General features: G+C 58.9%; 2 protein-coding genes and 1 non-coding gene across 14 annotated transcripts; 1 reads left to right on the forward strand and 2 right to left on the reverse strand.

Moving 5' to 3' along the window:
- Nucleotides 1–1,656: 1,656 nt before the first annotated feature.
- On the reverse strand, nt 1,657–23,662 carry Cimip4 (ciliary microtubule inner protein 4). Of its 12 annotated transcripts, XM_046429313.2 has the most exons (9): nt 15,586–15,628; nt 15,338–15,423; nt 15,183–15,269; nt 14,766–14,829; nt 12,708–12,766; nt 10,708–11,096; nt 8,937–9,081; nt 1,971–2,081; nt 1,657–1,802 (listed from the first exon to the last, which is right to left on the reverse strand). In XM_046429313.2, the coding sequence occupies exons 5-9, from the start codon at nt 12,727–12,729 to the stop codon at nt 1,705–1,707; spliced, it is 765 nt and encodes a 254-aa protein (XP_046285269.1). In that variant the 5' UTR covers nt 12,730–12,766; nt 14,766–14,829; nt 15,183–15,269; nt 15,338–15,423; nt 15,586–15,628; the 3' UTR covers nt 1,657–1,704. The 12 variants fall into 12 exon arrangements, with proteins under 12 accessions (XP_046285269.1, XP_046285263.1, XP_046285259.1 ...); XM_046429307.2 differs by lacking the exon at nt 14,766–14,829 and having other exon boundaries at nt 15,586–18,129; XM_046429303.2 differs by having other exon boundaries at nt 15,338–18,129.
- Nucleotides 5,452–5,524, forward strand: Trnaa-ugc (transfer RNA alanine (anticodon UGC)). The gene has a single exon. It is a non-coding gene; the product is annotated as a tRNA-Ala (tRNA).
- Nucleotides 18,271–24,134, reverse strand: Tst (thiosulfate sulfurtransferase). The gene is made up of 2 exons (XM_046429327.2): nt 23,540–24,134; nt 18,271–18,706 (listed from the first exon to the last, which is right to left on the reverse strand). Exons 1-2 carry the CDS (start codon nt 24,132–24,134, stop codon nt 18,408–18,410), a joined length of 894 nt encoding a protein of 297 aa, XP_046285283.1. The 3' UTR covers nt 18,271–18,407.
- Between the last annotated feature and the right edge of the window lie 523 nt (nt 24,135–24,657).

The following is a 24,657-nucleotide window of genomic DNA, read 5'->3' on the forward strand; positions in this document are numbered from 1 at the left end:
TCTCAAGAGCTGCCTCCTCTGGGAAGCCTGGTGCGTGACCAGCGGCCCTGCCCAGCCCAAGTGCAGGTGACACCTCGTTCTCCTCCTCGCTTTCACTGTATGAACCTGATGCCTGTGTCACCTCCTGGGCACCGAGTCACTGATGTGCCTGAGGGCAGGGGCCTTGTCTTATCACCTTTGCATTCCCAGCTCACTGGGCAGGGCGGGGCAGGAGGAGGTGCTCGGTCCATGTTGGTTGCCAAAGAGCCTCAGAACCAGCTTCTTTTGCATCAGACTGGAAATTTCTGAGGTCCAGGGCTGCATTGCACCCATACGGCCCTCCCCATGGCACCTAACAGGGCTGAGCATTTGTGAGGCTCAGAGCACCTCTGGTGACACCAGGGCATGATCAGCTGGTGGAGTAGGAAATGGCTTCATTGGAGGCGGCTGCCTTGACCCAGCTGCCTATGGGGATGACCTTGTGCCGCTTTCCCGGCCTCTCCCATCTTCAGGAGGGGGTGACAGCAGCTTTCAGGGCTGGTGTCAGGATGAAGCAAGGTTATGTGCATTAGGCCAGTGGCGCGTGAACAATTTTTTGCACCAGGATAGTGGAGCAGTCACCGCCTGAGCAGTGACCCCTTGGGTGACTCCGTTGTCAGGAGCCTGTGTACCAGGCACGCAGTAGCTACTTAATAAGACGAAGTTCATGCAAGTTTGAGGCCAGCCTGGGCATCTTAGCAAGACCCTGCCTCCCAGTAAGAGCTTTAAAAGGGCAAGGATATAGCTCAATTGAATGCTCCCAGGAGGAGGAGGAGGAGGATCAGGCTTTCCCAGCACCAAGAAAAATCTAGCTACCCAAGAAGGAAGCAGCACGCTTAGGGCCTCATGATAAATCAAGCCAAACCACTTGCCTGTCCTGCACCTGAACCCACCTCATCTTAGAGTCATTTCCTTATGGGGGAAAGGGGGTGGTCGGGAGAAGAGTGGGAACATGGCTCCCCTTCTCCTGGCAATGACTGAGTTTTCCCTCCGCTTTGATTTTTCCACAGCAAGAGGGTCACCCGCTAGACGCTATTCCAGTGGTCTCCAGTGAACCCCGTCCACCCAGAACGACTCCTCCTGGAGTTTCCTTGCAGAGTCTGAGCGTGACCGTGTGTCCCTTTGGCCATGCTGACTGGTCAGTTCCACGTGCAGACCTGGATAAGCCCTCGCACTTGGATCTCGTCCTGTTGGGAGACTGCTTAGAACCAGAAGCCCAAGACAGCCTCAGAGAGAGGCCCCGGGGAGGGCCAGCCAGGCCAGCCTGCCCCAGCTGGGGTCCCCTCCCTAGCCCCAGAAGTCACTGCAGCTCACACAGCAGGCCTGTGGGAGCCCAGGCCACCTTCACGACAGATGCCACCCGGAGCAGAAAGGAGGCGGGCTGCGGAGCCTGCCCTGCTGCACACGGCGGGTAATAAACTGGAGCACAGCAAACCAGGTCCCGGGACGGGAGCACGTGCCCAGTGTGCCCACCAGGACCTGGGTGGGTGAGCAGCGGGCACACTGGGCTTCAGACAGTCCCACCCAACTCTCCTCCCAGTCCTGGGATCACAGGGACTGTGAGAGGCGGACGTGTGCAGGGTGGAGGTCCAGGGACGCTGCGGGACCCCAGGGCGCCGCGCGAGGAGCCGGCTCAGATCTGTGCCTTCCTTTATTAGCACCAGCAGGACCCGCCCTCCTGCCTCTCTAGAACTTCAAGTTCTTGGCTTTGCTCTTTTCTCCGTATTTCTCTTCCAGCGCTTTCTGCAAGTTCATGTTCATAGCATTTTTCTGGTGCCACCGTCCTACAGAGAGGAGAGAGAAGCACGCACAGGTCACCAGCAGCCTCCGGAGGGCCCAGGCCCCAGGGGTGACCCCTAGCCCCTCCAGGTCCACCCAGGGCTCTTGTTCCTGCTGTGGTTTCTCTCCAGACCTCAGGCCCAGCTCCCGTCCCTCCCCAGCTCCCCACCTACCCAGGTCATCCGTCCTCCTGCCGTGCCAGTGGCCTATGTCCCGCACCGATTTCTCAATCACCTCTGGCGTGTAGGAGGCCTTCATGAGACTCTTGGTCTCCTGGGGGGGCCCTGTGGGATACCGCGAAGAACACCTCAGTGTCCACAGCCGGGAGGCTGAGCCTCGGTTTCCACTGCTGAGCTGGGTTGTGGCCATGAAGGGGTGCAGGGAGGGGCTCAGCGCAGAGCAGGTCGGGGTTCAAACCCCAGCTCTACTATCTGTGGACAAGGGTCGCGCTCTCAGCGCCTCAGTGTCTTCATCTACACCAGGGAGTAACATTCTCTGGCAAAGTTGGAAAGGTTAAATGATTGGGCATTCATCAGAGCATCCGACAGGTGCTGCTTAATACCTGTATTTTAGAAAATTCATCTCAATACATAAAATTAAAGCCCAAGGAGGTAGGTACCATGGTCACAAGTTGGCAGAAACATCTATCAGAGGACCAAATCCCCAAAGATAGCAAGGACTTAAGTGACCAGAAACAGAGGATGGAGGGACAGCTCAGTGGCAGAATGTTAGCCCCAAAATACCCCATTCTCTACCCTTTTTTCCCCCAGTACTGGGGAGGGAACCAGGGCCTCATGCGTACAGGGCAAGTGTTCTATGGCTCCACCACTGAGCCACACCTCTGGGCCAATAGACATTTTTGAAAATTTACCAAGTGCTAAGAACAGTTCTAGGGCCTTCATATGAACTTGCTTATTGAATCCTCTCACCCACCTAAGAAGTAATTATGATTACTATCCTCATTCTACGGCTGAGGTCACTGAAGCACAGAAAGGTTAAGTAACTCGTCTCAAGCCACACAGTTGGTATGTGAAAGGTCTAGGATCCCAACCCAGACCCTGTGCTTCAGCCCCACAGCTTAAGCTATGCTGCTCACGTGGAAAATTCTGGAACATACCAACCTCCAGACTGAGGAAGGAGTGGGAGGGTAAAGCTAAAGCCTTCGATGGTCCTTGTAGTGTTCGTGAAAACCTAAATACCTTGATTAACTTTAGAAGTTACTAGCCATGCCCATAAAAATCTCAAAGGTAACCACTACAGGAACAGGAAGAGCAGCAAAGGACACAAAGTGACCGAGAGGGCTCGGGGGTCAAGCAGGTGTTGAGCATGCGCGAGGCCCTAGGGTGGAGGCCCTAGGTGAAGGCCCAGCCCCAAGTACATACGTGCAGGATTGAGAGGAAAAGAAAATTCAAGGAAATCCAAAAAATCAAAAGAAAACACAAAATAAGGTCATGGAAATAGATCCAAATCTATCAGCAAGTAGAATAAATAATATAAATGGATATGCCCATTGGTCAAACAGCAGTTCATCGGACTAGAGGAGAAAACATCTTCCAGATACATGCTACCTAAGGAGCACTTTTTTTAAAGCACACAATGAGAAGATAACCGGGGGATGGAGAGAGATCCAGCAACCAAATACTAAGCAAAACTAATCTGGTCCAGCTCTATTTGGAGCAGACAAAATAGACCATCAGGCAACAGCCTGCGAGATATTAAAAAAAAAAAAGTTGCAATTCAATAAAGTGACGCCATAATTCTAAACTTGCTGCACTGAAATAATCTCCAAATAGAGGAAAATCAACAGAGCTACCAGGAAAAATAGGCAGATCTGCCATCGCAGAGGGAGAGTGCAAAGAGCTCTCTCAGTAATTACGAGATCAAGCACAGAGTATTTACAAGGCGTGACAAAATCAGGGCAGAGTGAGTGACAAGCCTGCTCTATTCTATCAGCAAACGCAGAACCCTGGACTCAGGAGGTCATTTCAGGCACATGCAGGTCATCCACAAAGGTGACCGCCAGTCGGCCTATAAGCACCCCTCAACCATTTCAAAGGACGGGACCCGTCCCGGGCTGTGTCCCTTGCAGGTGTCCCGTGGAGCTGGAAGCCGTGTTTAAAGCCATCTTTAGAGTTTGGTGTCTCTGACTGGACGTGCTTATGTAACAGAATGCTAAGTTTGGGCTGAAGCCTTCCTTCAGTCCTGTCCACAGTCACAGATCAAAGCCACCCAGAAACCCGCTCCTCGGGTGGGACTTGACAGCAGGTGTCTAACAGGTGCCGTCAGATGGCCAGATACCCGAAAACCATCCGGCCAGGATAACCGGAGAGGGTTCCGCGGTATTCAAGGCTCTAAGTCGTGCCTGCCCAGGTGGAGGTGGTGACCACCTCCCCCTTTCACCTCAAGTCTGATTCGTGGGGCCTTGTGAGGCCGATTCGGGAGGCTGTCTATAGACAAGGGCTCGGGGGCCACCAAGGCTTTGACCAGCCATGGCCAGCCGTGCCCCACACTGCAGGGTGCACGGATGTTTCTGGAGACCGGGTGCGGGCAGTGGAGAGAGGACCATCCCAGAGCCCCGACCCCAGGCCTTCAGAGGGCTGACGGGTACCAAGAGGAGACGTGCTGCAGAGGACACCCCCAAACCTGGATCATCAGGAAGCCAGGGGGGGTGCTGGCAGGATAGTGGATCCCTGGCCCTCAGAATGCACAGCATGGTCTCAGTGGGGGCTCTGTGGACCCCACAAAAACACCCAGGAAGGAACGCTGGGCTCCAGGACCCTGACATCAGACAAGATGGCAGGAACAGAAACACACCAGGCCACCTTAGGGCCCCACCCACCCACCGTGTGTCCTGGGGGCTCAAACTGCAGCCGGGAAAAGGTCAGCCCCAGCCAGCCCCGCACCAGAGTGGCCGTCCACCTTCTCTGTCCTTCTTCTGTGGTTCCTTAACCACATCACCGCTCGGACGTGCCTTATTAGTAGATCTAAGCATGATACGATTATTGACGTTTTATCTTAAAAACTCTGCGGGCAGCTGCTGCTGCTGCAGTCATACTTTAGAAAGGCGGAAACAGGTAGAAAGGGAGAGAGAACTTGGCTCGGGGCACAGCCTGGGCTCTCAAACACCAGTTTCCTGTGACCTTAAGCAAGTTTTTAAATTGTTCTATGCCTCTAATTTTCTTTTTTTCGTATCTGAAAAAAAAAGGGGGGGAATTGCAGCATTTACACCCAGGATTCTTGTAAAAATGAAACTGTCAAGTACTGAGAGTGGGGCCAGGCAGAACTGCACGTGGCCCCTAAAGGTAGCCGTTCTCACGACCCCAAAGAAGCCCCAGAGAATTACCAACGGTTACTGGAACCAATAGGTGAGCTGAGCATGCTTCTGGATGTAAGATTAATATACAAAAATAAAAACCGCAAAGTGAGAAAACGTGATTATTTCTTTTTGATGCTGGGGATTGAACCAAGGGCCTCAGACATGCTAAGCACGCACTCCACCACTGAGCTCTATCCCCAGCCCCAGAACATCCAGTTTTTAAAAAGATACCATTTCTAGTGAATGGAAAACAATTTTAATAAAAATAAGAGAGATTTTCCTAAAGAAATCTAATAAAAAACTGCACAATCTTTATAGAAAAAAATTACCAGAGGGCTGGGGATGTAGCTCAGTTGGTAGAGTGTTTGCCTTGCATGTACAGGGCCCTGGGTTCAATCCCCAGCTCCATCACCAAAATTTTAAAAAAAGAAAAAAAATCACAAAATGGTATTGATATTGAAGAGAATTTTAAATTAGTGGAGTTGTATACCAACCACATTTATAAATTGGAAATTTTATTATCCTAAAGCTGACAACCCACCCCCTAAATTGAACTGGAGATTCAATACACTTCCAATCAAAATCCCAGCCAGGGGCTGGGGATGTGGCTCAGCGCGAAAGTGCTTGCTGGCATGTGTGAGGCCCTGGGTTCAAATCCCCCAGCACCACAAAAAAAAAAAAAAAAAAAACAAGCTGATTCTGAAATGCTTGCGCAAGAGGAACGCAGGCCATGGGCCGCTGGTGGCAGTGGGGGGTGCAGGAGGTAACAGGTGAGCAGATGTCGGACTCCACACAACACCTGGGAATTGAGAGTGTAATATCAGACCCCTGGACAGAGGGAGGGCTGGAAACCCATCCACACTCATGTGGAAACTTGACAGATGACAAAAGCCCCTCTGCAGGTCACTGGGGCAAGGCGGAACTCTTCTGTAAGAGGAACCGAGAAACTCTTCTGTAAGAGGAATCCGCAGAAAGAAGGGATTAAAAACGAATCCCCACTTCACACCAAGGCAGAAATCAACTCCAGGCGGATTAAGGACTTAAATGAGAAAAGCAAACCGAGAAGTGGTTTAGAAGAGTCTAGGAGGGATGATCTCTGTGACTCAGCACAGGACAGGATTTCTCCCACTGTCCCTGTGTCTCTGTGTGCCCCGGGGCAGCCAGAAACCCCTCCAGCTGTTCAAGACCAACAGCTGGAGATCAACCTTGATCCCTCCCTCACGCCCCACACCCACTCTTAGCATATTCACCCAGAGTCCTCCACGGGATGCTTCCCCACACCTTCCTGAGCACCGCTAGAGCACAGGGAGCCCTCCAGATTTGTGCAGTGCCCCAGCCTGGCTCCCAGAACGAGGGCTGTAGTTTGGATCTGTCACGCGCTCCAGGGGCCCCTGTGTAGGAGCTTAGTACCCAGCTTGGGGCTCTGGGCAGGTGGTGGAAATGCCAAGCGGTGGGGCCTGTAGGAGGTCTTAGATTGGTGGGTGTGGGACCCTGGCTGCCCTCTTCCTCTTGTGGCGCTCCCTGCTGCGAGCTGAGCAGCTTCCCCCACCGCTCCTGCCTTCAGAGCTGCCTCTCCACAGGCCCAAAGCAACGGGACCCATCAATCATAAACCAGAAACACCAAAACTCTGAGCCAAAATAAACCACTTCTCTTTATAAGTGGATTTTTTTTTCAGGTAGGTGTTACGGTAACAGGAAGCTGCCCGACACACCAAGCCACGGTCCCCTGTCCCATCTGGGATCTAGCAATCCCCTCTCTTCACCAGTGTCCCTGTTTCTGCCCTACCTCTCCCTTATGTCTATTCACAGCCCAGCAACAGGAGTGATCCTCTCACTACGTCACACTAGCCCATCACCCTGCTAAAACCTAGCGTGGCTTCTGTGGTAGTCAGCTTTCCGTCACTGTGACAAAGTACTCGAGAAAAACAACTTTAAAGGAGGAAAATATTTACTTTGGCTCATGGCTTCAGTCTGTAGACAGCCATCTCTGTTACTGTGGGCACAGGAGGACAGAACTTAATGGCAGAAGGGAGGCATGAAGGAGCATCTCATGACAGCCAGGAAGCAGGGAGAGAGAGGAGAGGCCAGGGACAGGATTCAGTCCCCAGAGACACACACTCACTTCAACTGGGTCACACTTCCTACAATTTCCACCACTTTCTTAGAGAGTCCATTTAAATTATGAATCCATCATTGAATTAATTTGCAGATGAGGTCAGAGTCCTCGTGATCCCATCACTTCCCTGTCACTATAGCTGCTCTGGGGACCAACCTTCAACATGTGAGTCTTTGGGGAACATTCCAGATCCAAACCATCACAGCGTCCTATCTTCCAGGGCCTTCATGATCTAGCCTGCTGCCTCTCTGACTTCTCCCGCTGCCTCCTGACAGCCCGGGAGCCTCACCCACCTTGGGCAGCAAGTGCCATGACCAGCCCCGGGGGGCAGCCCCAAGAGGCCGTGCAGACGGGGCGCAGACACAACGTGCCGCAGGGCGAAGCCCGGGCACAGCATTTGCCGATTTCCGGGGTGTAAACGAGGCTCCTGGGCCAACTTCGGGCAGCGTCTCTATGCCAATCAGTTCAGGGAAGTGGCACAATCGGCCCTTGTGAGCTGGTGCGAGCTGTTCCGAGCGGCTTCCAGCGCACCCTTGGCTCAGTGCCCACTGCCAGGCTGGGTGATGGGGACACAGGTGTTTTAAAGGCTGGTTCTTTTACACACAGGTAAACATTGTAAGTTTACAACTGGCCAAGAGAAGGGAGGGCAGGACCCCGGGGGGCAGAGGGAGGCCAATCTGCGCCGTGTCCCTGCTCCCCTCTCCCAGCACCACCCCTTCTCCAAGCTCAAAGAAAAACCCAGAAAGGCTTCCCATGGGTGTCTGGTTCCTCTGGTGACAGGGACCCGCGCCAGGGAGGGGAGGTCTGCCAGGTTCCGGGCGCCCTGGCCGCTGGAGGAAGGGGGAGGGCCGAGGGCCACAAAGAGCAGACCTTCTGTCAAGACACTGGGCTGGAGAGTGGGGACCGAGAGAAGCCCCTGCCTGCTGGCCGCGGACGCCCTTCTGCACACCCAGGGAACCCTCGGGAATGGCCAGGGAGGTGACTGGCCCAGGGGGATCTTTGGAGGCCGAAGAACACCCTGGACGTGAGCTCCCTTCAGACCACCCAGAGGTCTTGAGCAAGGGGTCTCCATCCTTCCTGGGAATGGAGCTGCTGTGTCCCCCCCCTTGGCCACACAGGACTCCATGGCTCCAAGAGAGCCCTTTGTAAATGGCCCGGCCTCCAGGGCACCCTTCTGTCCCCCCCAGGTGGGGCCACCCCAGGCTCTAGCTCCACCGGGCGCTCTCCACGCGCCTTCGAGTCTTCATGCAGTCCTGCCCACCCCGCTGAGGGCCACACTGCCCTTACCAACTCACAGCACTGAGGAGGCAGCTGAGGCCCAGAGAGGGCAAGGATCCTGCCTGAGGCCACGGCCCACTAGTGAGTGGCAGAGCTGAGCTTTGAACCCAAGAAACCTCGTGTTGTCACTGTAACCAAAGGTGCCCGGGCCAGGGATGGCGGGCTTCCGACTGGCAGATTAAGAAATCAGGGGTGTCTGGAGGTTCGAGGAGGGGCGTCTGGCAACGGGGCAGCTGCCTGGGCACAGGCTGGCCAGGGGACAGGATGCTCCCAGCGCCCCAGGCCTGGCATGGAGGAAGCCCTCGGAGTCTGGAGTGGGCGCCGTGGGGCACCTTGGGCTCTTTGGCCCCACGGTGGGGTGGAAGCCCCAGAGCTCCCCTGCCCCGCCCCCTGGGGACCACAAGCCCTGCCCATGCCCTTTGGTCTGACCTTGAAATAAGTTTGAGCGCATGTTGTAGCCCAGGTCATAGTAGTCTGAAAAGATGGAGGAGATTTCCGAAGAGCTCTTGGTCCTGCTGGGCCACGAGCTTGCCCTCCTCTGGCCCTCCAAGACTTCACCGATGACCCCTTGAGCCTGACGGGGGGCAGGGAGCAGAGACCAGGGATGTCAACGACCCCCAGCTCCCTCCTAACTCCTCCTCCCTCTGATCCCCCTCAGCCTGCAGCCCCCCACCAACCCCCCAGGGCCGGGAGCCAAATAGACCAGGGAGCGGGCATCAGGAATGGCAGGACCCCAACTCCCCGCACTGAGCACCTACTATGTGCAGCCTCAGGAAGCGTCTTCGTGGGGTTACACTACTTTTGCCCTCTTATAAAGGGGGAAACTGACCCTAGGAGGCCAGACCTGCCCAGCGCACACAGCTCGGGAGCCCCAGAGACCCAGCTTGCCACTGTGATTGAGCAGTCACAGGTCAAAGTCCTCAGCGTCCACCCAGGCCAACTCCTCCCTGGTGCCAGGGGTAAACCGAGGCCCAGGAGTTGAGCTCAGGCCTAGGAGGCAGGGAGTCCAGGTCTGCCTGGGGCAGCTGCTGACTCTGGCCAGTCCTGCTCCTCTAGGGGCCTCCGTGTCTCTACTTGCAAATCCTGGGGAGGGGTCTTGGGAGCAGCTTTCAGCAGGCTCAAGGACACTTACAGCTGGGCAGGGACACCAGATGCCCTGATTCAAGCCCAGGGCCATGGAGGCTAGAGAGAGAAGTGACACCTTCCCCAGGCTGAGAGGGGCAGTGTGACGCAGTGACAGTCAACTCAAACAGCAACACGTCCCTCCAAGTGGCACAGAAGGTGGGAGATGGCAGTCTCCCAGATTGTCTGATGGGCCGAGTTGCTGGCCTCCAGGTGACAAATGGGCAGGGCCTGACTTGCAGTCTTTGTGAGCACAGTGGGACCCCCAAGCAGATCCTCACCCCGCTGAGCTCTGGCTTTACCCTCGGTTAAAAATGGAAGTGGTGACTCCCGCCTGGCCTGGAGGTGCGATGAGGGTCAAATGGCTTCAAAAATATGCCTCAAAGCCAGCGCAGGAGGGACGGTAGCCCCTGACCAGCAGCGGAAGGCAGAAGTCATCTCAAGCTTCAGTAGTGGCTGCCTAGAAGGGTACGTCGGCGGCAAGAGTGCCGGCAGCCACTGGTCATGTCTGCCATGAAGGCAGGCTGGGAGCGTGGGGCATGCAGGCCGTGAGTTTGTCACCCTGACCTAGTCTGACGGCTTCACGGTACTGAAGTCGAGACTGAAGCCCAGAGAGGCAAAGTAAGTTACCCAAAGTCACTCAGCATTCACGGGCAGAAGCTGGATTCAAACCTAGGTCTTTTCACCCCCAGTAAGTGCCTGTCCGCTGGATGCTCCGTCTCTAGGAGACTCGTTCAAGTTGAAAACATCCAGTTTCAAACAAAAGGCTCATCATTGCAATGTCATCCAGAGCCAGGGCTCCAGAACCTGCCATCACAGACTGGGTCCTTGTTCCACACAACCTGGAAGGGGTAATAACAGCACCTCCCCCAGGGTCGTTGGAAGGATGAAATGAGTTGTCACTGTGAGGAGTTTGAACCGAGCCCAGCACCTGGCACGTAGCAGGTGCTCACTAAACACTGCCTTCCAATCTGCTGCCGCGGGGACTGTACTCAGAAGCAGGTTCCTCTGTACCCTCACTGTGAGTCCCCACCAGTAGCCCTCCCCCACCTCCTCCTCCTGTCCCCTGCTTGGACACCTGCTCCTCAGAAACCAGCTGGTCCACCACTTTGCTCCCGAACTTGTGGCGGATGTTCTCAGGAATGGCACTGCTCTTCCGGCTCACGGGCGCCCCCCTGTGCTCCTGGGTCCTGGATTTGGGGCCTTCATTTGGCTGAGCCCCCTCTGTGCCCCCTCTCAGGGCCCTCGGCGGTGGGTCCATACACAGAGGGTCCCGGCTGGCCGTGCTCGGAGGCGGAGGAGGGATCTCCGGGTGGCCGCACTCCAGGGAGCTGCCTTGGGTGCTCCCCGGGGAGAGGGGGACCTGGTACTTGAACTTGGAGGGGTCCAGGGAGTTGCAGGCAGCGCCCCAGGGGACTGCGTCCTGCTGGGCCTCCTTGTTGTTCAGGTGGGCCAAAGTGGTTGCTCCTGAAGGGCGGAGAGACAGAGGGACAGGAGGGAACAGAGGGACAGAGCAGGAAGAGGGGGGCAGGGCGGGGCAGAGGCAGGGAGGGGGACAGAGCCCAGAAACCCGGGAGAGGGAGGGGGAGGACGGAGAGGGGCGGGAGAAGCCCGTTGGCAGCCAGGCCCAGCACGGGGTCCCCACGCTGCTATGACCACCCGCTGGCCAGCCCTGAGGCCCAGCCTGTGGCCTTGAGGAGGACTGGCCTCCCTGGGCTCTTGCCTCCGCCGCATCCTCAGTTCCCTTCCTCATGGTGAACCTGCAGCGACCCACCCAGGGCCTCGGCAGCCCTGGGACTGCAGAATTCTCAGCTTAGTCAAGTCACACGCCAAGAAAGAGCCAGAGCTAAGGCCTCAGCTCGCCAGCGCCCACCCCGTCCTCCCCCCAGCCGCCCCCCCATCCCCACCTGGTCCCCCCCATCCGCCCCTGACCCCAGGGCCAGCAGCTCCCTGCCCTGGCCCTGGCTCCAGACCAGCCAGGAGCTGCTCCCCTACCGTCCCCAGAAGCCCTATAACGTCCCACTCCCTGGAAGGAGAGTCCCTGCTTTTCTAAGTCAAAATCCCACCTTTCCTCCAAATGCAGCCAAGTCCCCCCGACACCCACCCGAGCAGCAGGCCAGCCGCACCCCAGCTCCCAGCTCCCGGCACACAGTGTGTCTCTCTCAGGAGGCTGCGCTTCCGCCTACAGGGGGCAGTCGGCTGTCCCCTGCTAGAGAAGGGGAGGGTCACGGAGACCCCCGGGGGGAGTGCCCTGGCCATCGCAGCAGGCACAGGGTGATCAGGGGAGAGTGGGCGCGCCAACGCTAAGGGGGCTCGAGAGGCGCCACCCTCGTCCAGGCCGAGACGCCCATTTGCTCTCATCTGGACACCGAGGTCCCCCGGCCAACCCGGGGCCCGGCTCACAGTCTAACCCCCACTGCTCTCCCTTAGTGACGGGCAGTCCCGGGGCCCCTGGGAACCGGCTGGACCGAAACTCTGAGTCCAAGCCCCAAGGATGGTCCCTCTTTCCTTCCCACTCCACAAACTGGAGGCCGGGCCCCCACGGCCGCCCCATCCTCAGCCCAGGCTACACGCTTGGGGACGTCCCTCTAAACATTCTAGAAGGGTCCTGCAGGCCTCTTGAAAGAGGCTGGTTCTGCCTCCTTTTGTTTATAAACAAGATCAGGTTCTGTGCTGTGCTTTGTAACTCGCTGTTAAGGAAACAGCCCAGAGCCCGGGCCCCCTGCAGACGGTGGCCACCCAACTGCCTGGCACAGGGCCATCCCGGGGCCTGGACGCCGCCCCACTGCTGGGTGTCCGGCCTGCTCCAGGTCAGCTTTACAGAAAAGGCTGCAGAAGCTTCCCTGGGGCTCCGTCTCCCTCTCAGGGACTCTGACTGCTGTGCTATCCCCGCCCCCGTGCTACCCAAGCCTGGGGCCTGCCCCGTCCCCCACCCAGGGCAGCTAGGTCCCTCACTGCGTTCTCCCTGCCCTGAGTGCCTGAGACGAGGGACCTGAAGTGGGGATAGTTCCCGGCCACCCCCAGGGAGCCCCTCGAAGCCCTGGACACGCCCTCGCGTGTCCCTGCGCCCCGTCTTACCTGTTCGGGGGCCTAGCTCCATGGACTCTTGCTCTGGGACAGGTAACCCAAGGTCAGTCCTGTAGACAAAGCAGACGTTCAGCGTCTCAGATGACAGTGTCCATCAACAGGGTCCTAGCAGAGCCCGGCCACACGGCTGCAGAGCCCCGGCGGCTCCTCCCCGGCTCACGGAACTGCTGCTGGTGCCCCTTGGCACACCTCGTCCCCAGGGTCCCCGGAGCCACCCATTTGCCTGGCACAGGGCCACCCCCCGGGCCCCTGCAGGCTCTGCCCTCTGTAGGGAGCCCTGGACCCAGAAGCAGCAGGGCCTCAGGGCCTTTGTCACCGAGCCTCGGGACCCCAGCTCCTCACTCCCTGCACCCCTCCCCCCCCCCCCCGAGCCCAAGCAGACCCCTGGCTTCGGCGCACATCACGCAGTCGCCACCCAGGAACGACGTCCCCTGCAGACGGGATTTGACCCCTTTTACCAGGGAGCCTTCAGGGGGAGGGAAGGGAAGCGCCCAGCCAGCCTGGAAGGGCAGAGCGGAACCTCCCGGGACTCCTCCTTGAGGGCGGACTTCCATCCTTCTCCCATTTCCTTATCTACATCCTCTTATCACTCTCGGGGTTTGCCACAGTGTGAATGAACCAACAGCTGGCGCTGCCCGGCATCTTGGAGGAGTAAGACCCAGAGAGGCAGAGAGACCTGTGAAAGTCACCCAGCACACTGGTTTGCTGGTAAGCTCGAAGCAGGTAGGAACCAGATCAATTTTATTCCCTTGAAAAACTGCCAAGCAAAACACCCTATTAATTTTGAATTTTCATAATTATGATGGGGGCGGGGGCTGCAGCTCAGCGGTAGGGGGCTTGTCCAGCCTGCCTGGGGCCCTGGGCTCCAAGTGCCGCACCACGAAATATCCTAATTTTTATTCAGTGATGGCACAGCTTCCGATACGACTTCCAGTGATTCCTACCTGGTGTTCTCACACGGTGTTGTCCCCTCCCCTTGGGTGTGGGTTGGACCTGGTGACTTGCTCTGATCAAAAGGACATGACAGAAGCATTGGGAGGTCACCTCCAGGTTAGGTGGGTGGCATCTCTCTTGGTTCCATCGCTCTGCGGGCGGCAGCTGCTGTGTTTTAAGGGGCCCGCGTGGCAAGGGCTAAGGGTGGCCTCTGACCGACCCTCATAAGGAAGATAGGCCCTTCGTCCACAGTCCTCAAGAGGGGAGCAAGTCCAGCCACCTGAGTGCCCTGGGAGTGGGTCCCTGGATGAGAACACAGCCCAGACGGCAGACCCTGAGCCAGAGGACCCCTCGGGTCCCCACCAGGGTCCTGACCACAGAACCCGTGAGCACCCGGACTGGTGCTCTCCAAGCACATGCGTCAGCTGCTGAGCTGAGGCCATTTGTTCACAGCAGGAGACGGCAAATACGCGTTGGTGCCAGGAGCTGGGTGTTGTGCAACAAACGCCTGCAAATGTGGGGTGGCTGGGGACCAAGCGCAGGCAGAGCCTTGTAGGGTACTGAGAGCAGGAGGGCAAAGGCCCCTCTCCTTAAATAGTCAACAACGGGCAGAAGTCTGGCCTGGGAGGACGCCGCCCTGCCAGGGAGGGCGCAGAGGGGAACGAGGACATGTTATTGGAGCTCAGAGGAAGACGAGCCCTTTGAAGTGGCAGAAACTTAGCTACGTGGAGAGCGGAGCATGATCAACCGGCTGCGGGGTTCAGTGTTGCCAGAGCCCCGGGTCCCCTCCCGCTGTGGTGACATGTGAGGGAAGAGTGTCAAGCCACAGGCTCCAAAGCATCACAGTGCTGAAGATCTCATCCTCTCCAGATGCCAAAAGATGTAAAATTAAGAAATGGATTCAGGAGCCCACAGCACCTGACGGCAGCCATGACCCACCGAGGCCCACAGGACTGTGAGGTCATCGACGCTGTCATTGGAAGCCACCACGTGGGGGGGGGTGACTTGTTATGCAGTAAAAGATGCTGACACAACTCAAATGTCAAGCACCCCACATCCAGGAGATGGCGTCTTCTCGGGGACTCGCCGAGGTGCGCACAGTAAACATGAACTTACCTACCCAGGCTCAGAGAGAGATGGGGGAGGGCTGTAGCTCCGCAGGAGAAATGTGCGTCTAGCTCTGTGTTCCGTCCCCAGCACGGGAGAAAGAAATGGGGGGGGAGGGGAAGAAAGGGGGAGGGAGGGAGGAAGGGAGGGAGGGGGGAGGGGGAAGGGGGGAAGCCCGGGACAAGAGAGAGAGAGAGAAGCCAAACCACAGGACTTCACCCAGATGGTGCTCAGACTAAGCCATTCTCCCAGCTCCAAGTTAGTCAGTCAGTTCAAGTTCAAGTTGGTTCCTTTAGGTCAGATTTCCACTTCCGTCACCTACTTGATGTGACCCCCACCCCACCCCCGCTCCCTGTCTCCCTCTAAAGTACTGCCCAGTACTGGACCAGCTGACGCAGAAGCGCGGACCCACTGCCACGTTCTGACCTGGAGTGAATGTCCCAAGAGATCTTGGCCAAGGAGGAGGGAGGGTAGGTCTGGCTGCAGCTGGGCACTTGTCACTCACAAGCAGTTCTGAGTGGGGAGAAGACAGGTGACGTCCCACCCCTGGGGAGCCCGGCCCCCTCACCCCTCTGCCTTACCTCTCCAGTGTCTCTCATAACGTCGGAAAGCACGCAAACCGCCCCGGGGCCACCGAAGCCTGAGAGGACTGACCCAAAGTGCACAGCTAGGGGGCAGACCAAAGGGTGGATGCTGAAGGGAGCCCTCCCAATTATTCACTGGAGTTGCCATGGCAACCCCGTAGGGCTCTGTGACCTCAGAGCACTGGCTGGCCCCCCCCTAGGGATGAGGGGCCAGGCCTGAGGGCACGGGAGGGGTCTCTGCGTACCGTTCACTCGAGCATCCAATGCCAGGCTGGGTGCTAGACAGAGGCCACCAAGGGCAGAGGACCTTCCTGGGAGCACGAAGCAATCAGTAGGGCGCGTGACTCCCTGCCGAGGGAACGGGCTCAGGGCTCGCAGGGGGCCCTTAGGGCTGGAACTTGAAGGGCCCTAGAAGCTCAGCAGAGGGACTAGGGTTTCCTCCCAGCAGGGGACGGAGCCAGGGCTCCTGCACGCTGCTCACCACGGAGCTGCCCCCAGCCCTTTGTTGTGGGTTTTGAGACAGAGTCTTGCTGAGCTGCCCAGGCGGGTCTCAGACCCGTGATCCCCCTGCCTCGGCCTTGCGGGGAACGGGGCTCAGATGACACTGCGGCCCTGTTTGTTGGCCGACGCGGTTCCTGGAGGCCTTTGGATTGAAGACCCAAGCGTCCTGCTGGTCACCCAGAGGCCGACCTCAGTTCCTAGCTATGTGGCCCCGCACGCTCCTTCCTTCATCAAACCAGCAAGGAAAAGAGACTCCCCACAGAACAGTCGTGTATGCCATAGCGCCAAAGTGCCACCTGCCTCCCTTGCCACATTCTGATGGTGCAAGCAGTGGCCACCCCCACTCTGAGGGAGAAGGTCACACTGGACAGGACAGTCCACCGGGACCACGCTGGACTCCTCCACCACTGTCCTTTGATCTCTCACCTCGGCAGGCAGTGATCCTGGTAAAACCAAAGTTGAACCTTGTCCCTGCTCTAACCCAAACCTTCCGGTAATTTCCCATCTCAACTGGATTAAAAGCTGAACTCCCCTTTTACCGGCAAGGCCCTACCTCCCAGTGGCCCTTATGGCCCCCCCAGACCTTGGCCGGTCCTCCTTGGCCAATGCTGCCTTGGCCCATGGTGAACACATCAAGCACTGCAGCCTCAGGGCCTTTGCACTCGCTGTTCCCCCCACTGCAACTTCCTGTCCCTGGACATCTGCTGGACTAGCCTCTTCACCTCCTCCAGGGCTCTGCTCCCTGCAGAGACTGTTCACAACCCCAAATAAACCCTCAAGCTTCACTTGCTCTTAGTGGACTTAAAAATCACTGATTTGGGAGACCACGCCGCTGGGCCGTACATTATCAGTTTCCCGGCAGCTTTACTGTGGTAGCATATGGTGGTGGGGGGGGTGATAATGGTGGCCTCAGTTATCCTTGGGGACCTGAAGGGGACCTGTCACTTGTTCTAAAAACACTGACTCTTCAACTGGGGCCTACGGACAGCCAGTGGGTGCAGGTCTCTGCCCCCTGTCTTCTCTGGTGCTGCCTTGGTGGCTGGGCCAGTCTGCTCAGCGCTGCATGGTGACCTGGGGACCACTGGAGGCCCACACGACAGGGTTGGCTTGCTGAGCTGGACCTGCCCCGCCCCGCCCTCCTGCTCAGGCTGAAGATGCCCGGGGGGGCCTCAAGGCCGACCGCGAACGGACCTTGGCCTCGTGACAATCCTGTCCACCGCTAAAGACCCCTCCAGCTCCTGGCAATGGCCAAGAGAGGAGCCGGGAAAGACCGTGAGGGTGGGAGGGGCCCGGGTCCGCGAACCTCCGCCTGCTTCAACCCGATGTGGCCGCCGCCCCCAGCAAGGCTCATCCCTCTCCTCCTTATTCTGAGCCTCCACCCGAGGCCCCGGGGCTGAGAAGGTGGCCGCAAGCCCAGTCCCACCTCTCCCCCTTCTCCCCCGCGCTGGCCCCTCAGATGCTGGCTTTCCTGCACGATGAGCTTCCAGACCTGGGCTTGGGGACAGGGCCCCGCGTTGAGAAGCGCCTAGCCCTCCACTCCGTCCCCAGCACGATCCACCCCCTGACACACAGTGTCCTGTGGTAAGCCCGTGGGAGGTGGCAGGAGGACTGCTGTGTCCCCTGCCCAGCCCTGGCACCTGGATGTACCTGACCTACAGCAGGTGCCCATAACTGTGCTCACGGAGCGGCCGCGACAGGAGGAGCAGATGGCGGCAGAGCCACGTCACTCCTGAGGCTGTCCCTGAAGTAGCCTGAGGAGGGCCACCTGAGGCGAGGGCTCTGCAGAGCCTGAGGGCCTGGGCGCCCGCTCCGGGCTCAGACGCGGCCCTGCCCTCGAGACTCTGTCTAAGCAGGAGAGGGACAAGAGGGGACCCCGTAGGGGCTGGAATCCGCCCTGCAGCCCCACCAGGGTTTCAGGACTCTCTGGGAAACTCGGGATCCAGCCCTGTGGCCACCCGCCTGGCAGCTTCCCCTCTGGGGGGCCTCCTAACTGGACGCCAGGTCCAGCGGCCTTCCACCCCCTCCCCCATGGCGCCCCAGAAGGTCTGACTGAGCCAGGAAGGAGGCCCACGGTGGAGGCTGCTTGCCTCTTGCTTCTGAGGCCCTGGGCTCTGAGCCACCTTGGGACACTCACTTGGAAGGCTGGCTGTCCCCTTCCCCTCCGCACAAGGGGCTGGGCCCATGGCAGGAGTGGGGGATGCCAGGCTGGCCCTGGCTCACCTCTCTGGCCCCCGTAGGTCCCCCATGCTCCAGGGCAAAGTCCACCTGACCCGGGGCGCAGGTGGCTGAATAAGGAAGTGGCCCTTGAGCGGCTCCCCCAACTGCGGGGGGCGGGGGGGGGGCTCGGGCGGCTTCTTGCCGGGTGGAGGCCAAGGAGTCTGGGGGTGAAGTGGGGACAGGGACAGGGTGGAGGGAGACCGCAGACCGGCTCTGGAAAAGGCGCTTTATTCCAGTGTGGGGGAAGGGCAATTCTAAAAACCGCGTCCACCTGCCTGGCTAGGGACCAGCCGTGGGTCACACGGGACCCCTGACCTGGCCGGAGCCGGTGCCCCAGGAGAGGCCGGGCTCAGGCCTTGCCGCCCTTCCCCTGGGACACGCGGGTCTCGGGGGGCGCCCGGCGGAACCACTCGGACCAGGAGCCATCATAGACGGCCACGTCGGGCTTGCCGCAGAGGTAGGCGGCCAGGGCAATGTGGCAGGCGGTGACACCCTTGCGGCAGGTGGCGATGAGGGGCTTGGACAGGTCCACCTTCTTGCCCTGGAACATGGCGCGCAGCTCCTCGGGGCTCTTCTCGAAGCCGTCCGCCGTCAGGAAGTCCATGAAGGGCATGTTGACCGAGCCGCGGATGTGGCCGGAATCCAGCCCTGGGGGCAGAGGCCAGGGTCAGGGAGGCTGGGGTGGAGGGGGCCACAGGCTTTGCACATTAAAATGACATCTTCTTGGCGCCTTGTGGAGCTAAACTTGTTGCCAGCCCTAACTACGACATTCGATGCCGCGGATGAGACCCCCGCAGCCTCCTTGAAGCAGGGGGTCCAGAGTGACACCTGCTTGGGAGGACAGGGATGAGCCTCGGCGGTCCGTCTCCACCGACCTCCACCAGCCTCCGCCATGGCAGAGCAGCTTCCCTTCTCTACACCTTGGCTGCCTCATCTGTAAAATGGGCTCAGTGGTACAGACCCACGTCACTGCTCTGTCGAGAGGGACACATGGGACCCGTGACTGCCAATGCCACGTGCTTTGTTGGCTAAAGAGCCACCACTGAGGCCCCCCCGGAGCTGCCAGCCCAGCAAGGAAGACTGACGTCAGGAAATGTCGCAAGCCACTAAGTTCAATGTCACTCCAGTTTAGAGATGAACACACCGAGGCCTGGTGGAACGAAGTGTCCCACCTCAGGCCACATGGACAGGTAAGACAGGCCTGGGGTCACCACGAGCCCCCTGGGTTTCCTTCTGGGCACACAGCTGTGAAAAGAGCGGGTGACCTGGTACCAGACCCAAGTTGAAGGCCCAGCTCTGCCGCTTACTAGCTGGGTAACCTTGAACAAGTCCTGCCACCTCTCTGGGCCTCAGTTTCCCCAGGGGTAAAAGAGGAGTGAGACTGCCCCTCCCCCTGTGTGAGGAGTAAAGGCCACAGGGACAGCACTGACCACTGGGGCTGCCCCCACCCATGCCCTCAGATGCTGTGGCTTCCTGCCACTTTGCCACCTACGAGGACGGGGTCACTGTGGGCCGTTCAGGCCTGTGCAAGGTGTGGATAGAAGCAAATGTGTAGCTAGGCTGGCCCGGGGTCCCTTCCACCAGCAGGGCCCCTCTGCCCAAACTGCCTCTGGACCGGCCTCAGCAACTCAGCGAGACCCCGACTCAAAATAAAATCTAGAAAGGGCCGGGGACGTGGCTCAGTGGTATGCACCCCTGGGTTCCATCCCTGGCACCAAAAAAACCAAAAGAACAAACTGGCTTTGAAATAGCAAGAGGGGCCCAGGGTTTGGACGTGGACAGAGCCGGGCCCCCTCAAGGCCTTGGCCCAGGCCCGAGGCTGCCGGGTACCCTCCTCCCTTCTCACACACCCTGCGCCCTCCAGACTTGGGGAACGGGACTGGGCTCCACACAGGTTTGCCTCCACCTCTTTGGGCTCCTCCCCAAGTCCCCACCGCCCCAGTACACCTGGACCATGGGAGGTTGGGGCCAGGGTGGCAAGAGGGGGCAGGGCAGGACCTGACTAGTGGGACCAGGCCACATCCTGGTACCCTGCACAGGCCCTGCCCTGCCAGGTCTCGGTCCCCCTGCCTGTGGCACGGGGAGCCCCCATCTCACAGCCTGGGGGAGTTTACCTATGACAGGTAAAAGCCCTGAGGGCCCTGGGCACACATCAGGCACCAGTGGGGTTCTGGGCCCCCACCCCAAGCTCCAAAGAGGATTGTGAAACTCATTAGCATAAAGGTCCCTGGGTGACAGAGACTTCCGGTCCCTCTTCCTGTGGCAATCCCATCTTGCTTTGCCCCAGACCTGTGCCTGAAGCCAGCTGGGCACTACCCGGTGGCTCCGGAACCTTCCTCCAGGAACCCACTGCGGGCGCTTTCCGGGGCGGCTGGGGCTGGGTCAGTGACCCCAGGAGACCACACACGGGGGCCCTCCTCTCCCCACCGCCAACGAGGACGCGCCGTTGCTTATTTTCTGATTCCTTAAAGGACCCCTCTTCTGAGAAGGGGTGCAGTTGGGGGCTTCTGTGGAGCTGGGCTCCAGCCGGGGAGGGCCCTCCTGCTTGGGCCAAGGCTCAGGGGCTGCCTGGGGAATCCCAAAGAGGAGCCAGCAGCCCTTGGCGCCAAGATGTGCCCCTCCCCGCAGAGAAGCTGGAGAGCAGCCAAGTGGAGGAAAGAGTCCTCTGCCCAAGGCGGAGTCTGCTGCTGCTCTCCGCCCACGTGCACTGTATCTGCATCTGCAGGCCCAGGGCCTTCCCGTCCCCACAAAAAATGGGCATGACCCCACCTCTGGCACCGGGGTTCCCAAAAATGTGTTGAGGAGAGATTAATCTTAATTAACTCATCCTAATCTTCCCGAATCGTCACAAAGCCAGGAGATTATCCTCGCCACGCTGGTGGGGAGCTCAAGCGCAGAGAGGTAAGGTAACTTGCTCCAGGGCACACAGCAAAGGTATCTGAAGTGCAGTCAGACGGGTCAGACCTTAAAGCCTGTGTTCTTTGACTACCCTGAGCCTCCCTAGAAAAGGAGGCTGAGGCAGGGGAATGGATGAGCTGACGTCCCATGCTCAACTGCTCAGAGGTCTAGGAACTGATGTTCCGGTTTTGGCCAAGAAGGTGTGAGTCAAGCTGGCAATCTTACATCTTCAGGCTGCCAATAGGTGTGAACGTTCAAGGCCAGGAAAACCTGTTTGGCCCTTCCTGCCTTCCTTAAGGACACCAGGGGATCCAGTGTGGGCAGCCCTGGCCCTGGAGGGGAGGGACACAGGCAGAGGAGCTCCCTAGCCCCGTGGAGCAGGGACCTTTCCCCCAGCCTCGCGATTGCTCTCCCCACCCGCAGGGGTGGCCTTCACAAACAGCCTCGCTTTGATGCTGCCGACCAGGTCCAAGTCTGGGCCACTCCGCCTCGTTAGAGAAGTCTCTTCTCCCATGGGCCGAGCAGGATCAAGTCCACGGGCTTCTGCCCTGCCTCCTCCCTCTTCCTCCTCCCCACCCAGGGGGAGGTCAGGAGAGCAAGGCAGACTGACGCGCCCAGGGCCACCCCTAGGTGCCACACCCGGATGTAAACTGAATCTGAACAAGTCCTACCCTCTCCCCGACCAAAGGACTAAGGCACACGCTTAGGCCAAGGGCCTCATCCAGCCAGGAAGTAGCCCTCTGGTCCTCCTGGGGTCACTCCGCCAGGGACACTCTGGGCAAAGCCTGTCCCTAACCTCCCATCTGGACGGCTGAACCCGCGGTGTCTCCCTTATTCCACCCCAGGTGGGGACCATGAACCTGACATAGCCTCCTGTGACTTTGTGTCCCCAAACATTTTGCGTGGAGGTCAGCAGACCCTCTTAGAGAATGAGGGAGGGAGCCGTCGATGCCTCTAGGTGGCCCTGACCTGTCCTTTCCTTGCCCTCAAATCCCTTTACAATCACCGTTGCACTGAAATCAGCACCTCCACACACAGTGGGTAGGGCTGACCCTATTTTGATCATTTTATAAAGAGGACTCAGAGGTCAAGCAATTAGATTGAGGTCACAATGCAAAGGAGTGGCAGTGCTGAAAGGAGAATTCATATTCCCTGGCACTCCCCTTTGGGCACCAGAGGCGGGAGGAGGGTCGCAGAGGAGGGAGAATTCAGGGCTCTCTGGAGGCATCACAGGAGCATGCCGTTTCCCTTCTCTATGCCTCGGTTTTCCCATCTGTGAAATGGGAATGATAAGGAGTGCGCCTGAATCACACTTCTCCATTTCCCTTGGAGCAGGCTGGGAAACACCAGAGAACCAACTCCTTCTCTCCTCCCTCCAGGGCAGCCTGAGTCCCAAGAAGAAAAGGCATCTTGAGCCAAGGCCAGAGGGCTGCAAGCACAGAACCAGAACCTCCTCCAGACCTCCAGAGAGCAGGCCGGCAGGCGAGCAGGGGCCCGGGAGAGCGGAGCTGAGGAAGGCAGACACCTCCTGGGCTGGCCCTGCCCCTGCCTCCGTGAGCCTCTGTCTGATGAGGTGACCTCTCGGTCCCTCCAGCTCTGTGACTGGACACTTTTCCCACATTCTCTCCCTGGGGCACACAAAGGAAGCAACACTGTTTCACAAGTTAGGCGAAATGTTGCACCAGAGGTAGACCCTGGGGAGTGGGGGGAGGGGTGTGAGAGCCACCAGGAGGTACAGGCTGGCAAGTTCTGCACCTGGGAAAGGCAAGGCCCAAGCTCCCTCCAGCCAGGAGCTTCTAGACCTCAGTGGTTCCTGCCCCGAGCAATGCAGACTTCTGGCCTCCCTTCCTCAGGAGGGGACTGAAGGGCCATCTCTCTGGGAATATCTAGCAGAGGGGATTCCTCTCTAGCCCTGGGGGCTGGGGGGGGGGGGGAGACAGATGGAGCGTATCCAGGTTTAGAGTCCTGGCTTAAAACAAGGCAGCTCTGGGTTCAACCCTGGCTCAGCCACTTGAATGAAGCCCATCACTGAACGTTCTGACATCCACACACACACCCCCTTCAAAATGGGGCACTACAACTTGTTGGATGGGACGGGACAGTGACAGGTGTCTAGCATGGCAGCTCCACCTCAGGCCCAGCTGCTAGGAAAGGTTATCAACTGAGCTGTCCTGCAAACCTCAGCCGAGGGACCAGGGAAGCTGAGGGGAGGGAGGGGTCAGGAAACGGTGTTGCAGATCCAGCGTGTCCTTAGGAGGCTCCAGTATAAATGCTGGCTCATGGGCATCATGCCCTTTGGTACAACCTAGTGCATGTGGGGGTGCCTGGAAGTGGACAGGGGCAGACATCACCAGTCACCTCTGGCGATGCTGCGTCACTTGTCAGCACATGGCTATCAAGACACATACATAGGTCATCATGCATCTGAGCTGAAAAAGTGGTCAGGGCTAGGTGTGTCCTACAGATAGAAATACTGAGGCCTGCGTGGGGGGCCTGAGGGCAAAACCTGGAGAGGGTCCCAGTCACCCTAACTCCATGTCTTCCTATTAGGCGTAACTCCCCAGGGACCACAGGGACACTCACCTACTGCATCTGGCTCTGGCTCAGTGCCAGAGTACCGCCCTTGGGATCGTGAATCCACCAGCTGGAACCTTCTAGATTCCAGGTTCTCCAGTACCTGCTCATAGGTCTTGAGCAGGGAGCGGTCCAGAGTGGCTTTGAATATGGCTGGCTCTGGGTGTGAGGGCTCAGACGTCACCGGGTGGCCCTCCTTCAGCCAGTTCCGGAAGCCACCATTGAGCACTGACACAGTGCGGTGGCCAAACACTCGGAACATCCACCAGACTCTGGGAGCATAAAAGCTGCCCAGGTTGTCACCATCATATACCACCACATGCGTGTCGTTGCTGATGCCCAGGCGGCCCACGTAGTCTCCGAAGTGCTCCTCGCTGGGCAGCATCATTTCGTAGGGCGAAGCCGTGTCCCGGCACTCCTCTATATCAAAGAAGGAGGCACCCGGCACATGGCGCTCTCGGTACTCCTTGCGGGCCTCACGAGTGCCCGGTGAGTACCAGGACGCGTCCAGCACCCTCAGGCTGGGGCCCAGCTTGCCTGACCGGAGGGACTCCGCCAGCCACTTGGTGGAGACCAGGGCCCGGTAGAGCACCTGTTGAACCATGGTGTCTGCTCTGCGTTGTCACCTGGCGCAGATGGGAATCGGGAAAGAGACACCCCTGAGCGCACTGGGGGCAGTGGGCGGGGCCTGGGAGGAGCAGCTGCTTCTCCCCGGCACCCCAGGATGCAGTGTGACCTCCCGGGGTGCAGCGGCGGTCTGCGGATTCCCAAGGACGCGCCCCAGCCCTCCCCCGCTCCCTGCCGGCGCGGAAGGGGGTGGGGCAAGGGTTTCTGGGCGCCGAGGTCGCTGGACGGGCGTCTGCCCGGGCAAACCCCATACTCGCCCTCGGGATCCTGCCAGGAAGGAACTGTGCTAACCGCCCGAGATGCGGGGCCCCGGTCCTTGGGCTTGGACTCCTCTTTCCCCGGAGGGCAGGGGCGGGTGCACTGGGAGAAGCTGCCCTGGAGTCCCCAGGCGCGCGGGACAGCGCCCTCGCCAGCCCTCCCGCACCCGCTCAGGAGCCCGCCTCCAGGGTGCCCTCTGTCCTCGTCGGGTCAGAGAGTCCCGGGCACCCCGCCCCGCTCTC

The sequence above is a fragment of the Marmota monax genome, unplaced genomic scaffold, assembly GCF_021218885.2.
Source record: "Marmota monax isolate L192 unplaced genomic scaffold, Marmota_monax_Labrador192_F-V1.1 WCK01_AAM20220418_F8-fsc00051, whole genome shotgun sequence".
In the NCBI taxonomy this organism is placed as follows: domain Eukaryota; kingdom Metazoa; phylum Chordata; class Mammalia; order Rodentia; family Sciuridae; genus Marmota; species Marmota monax.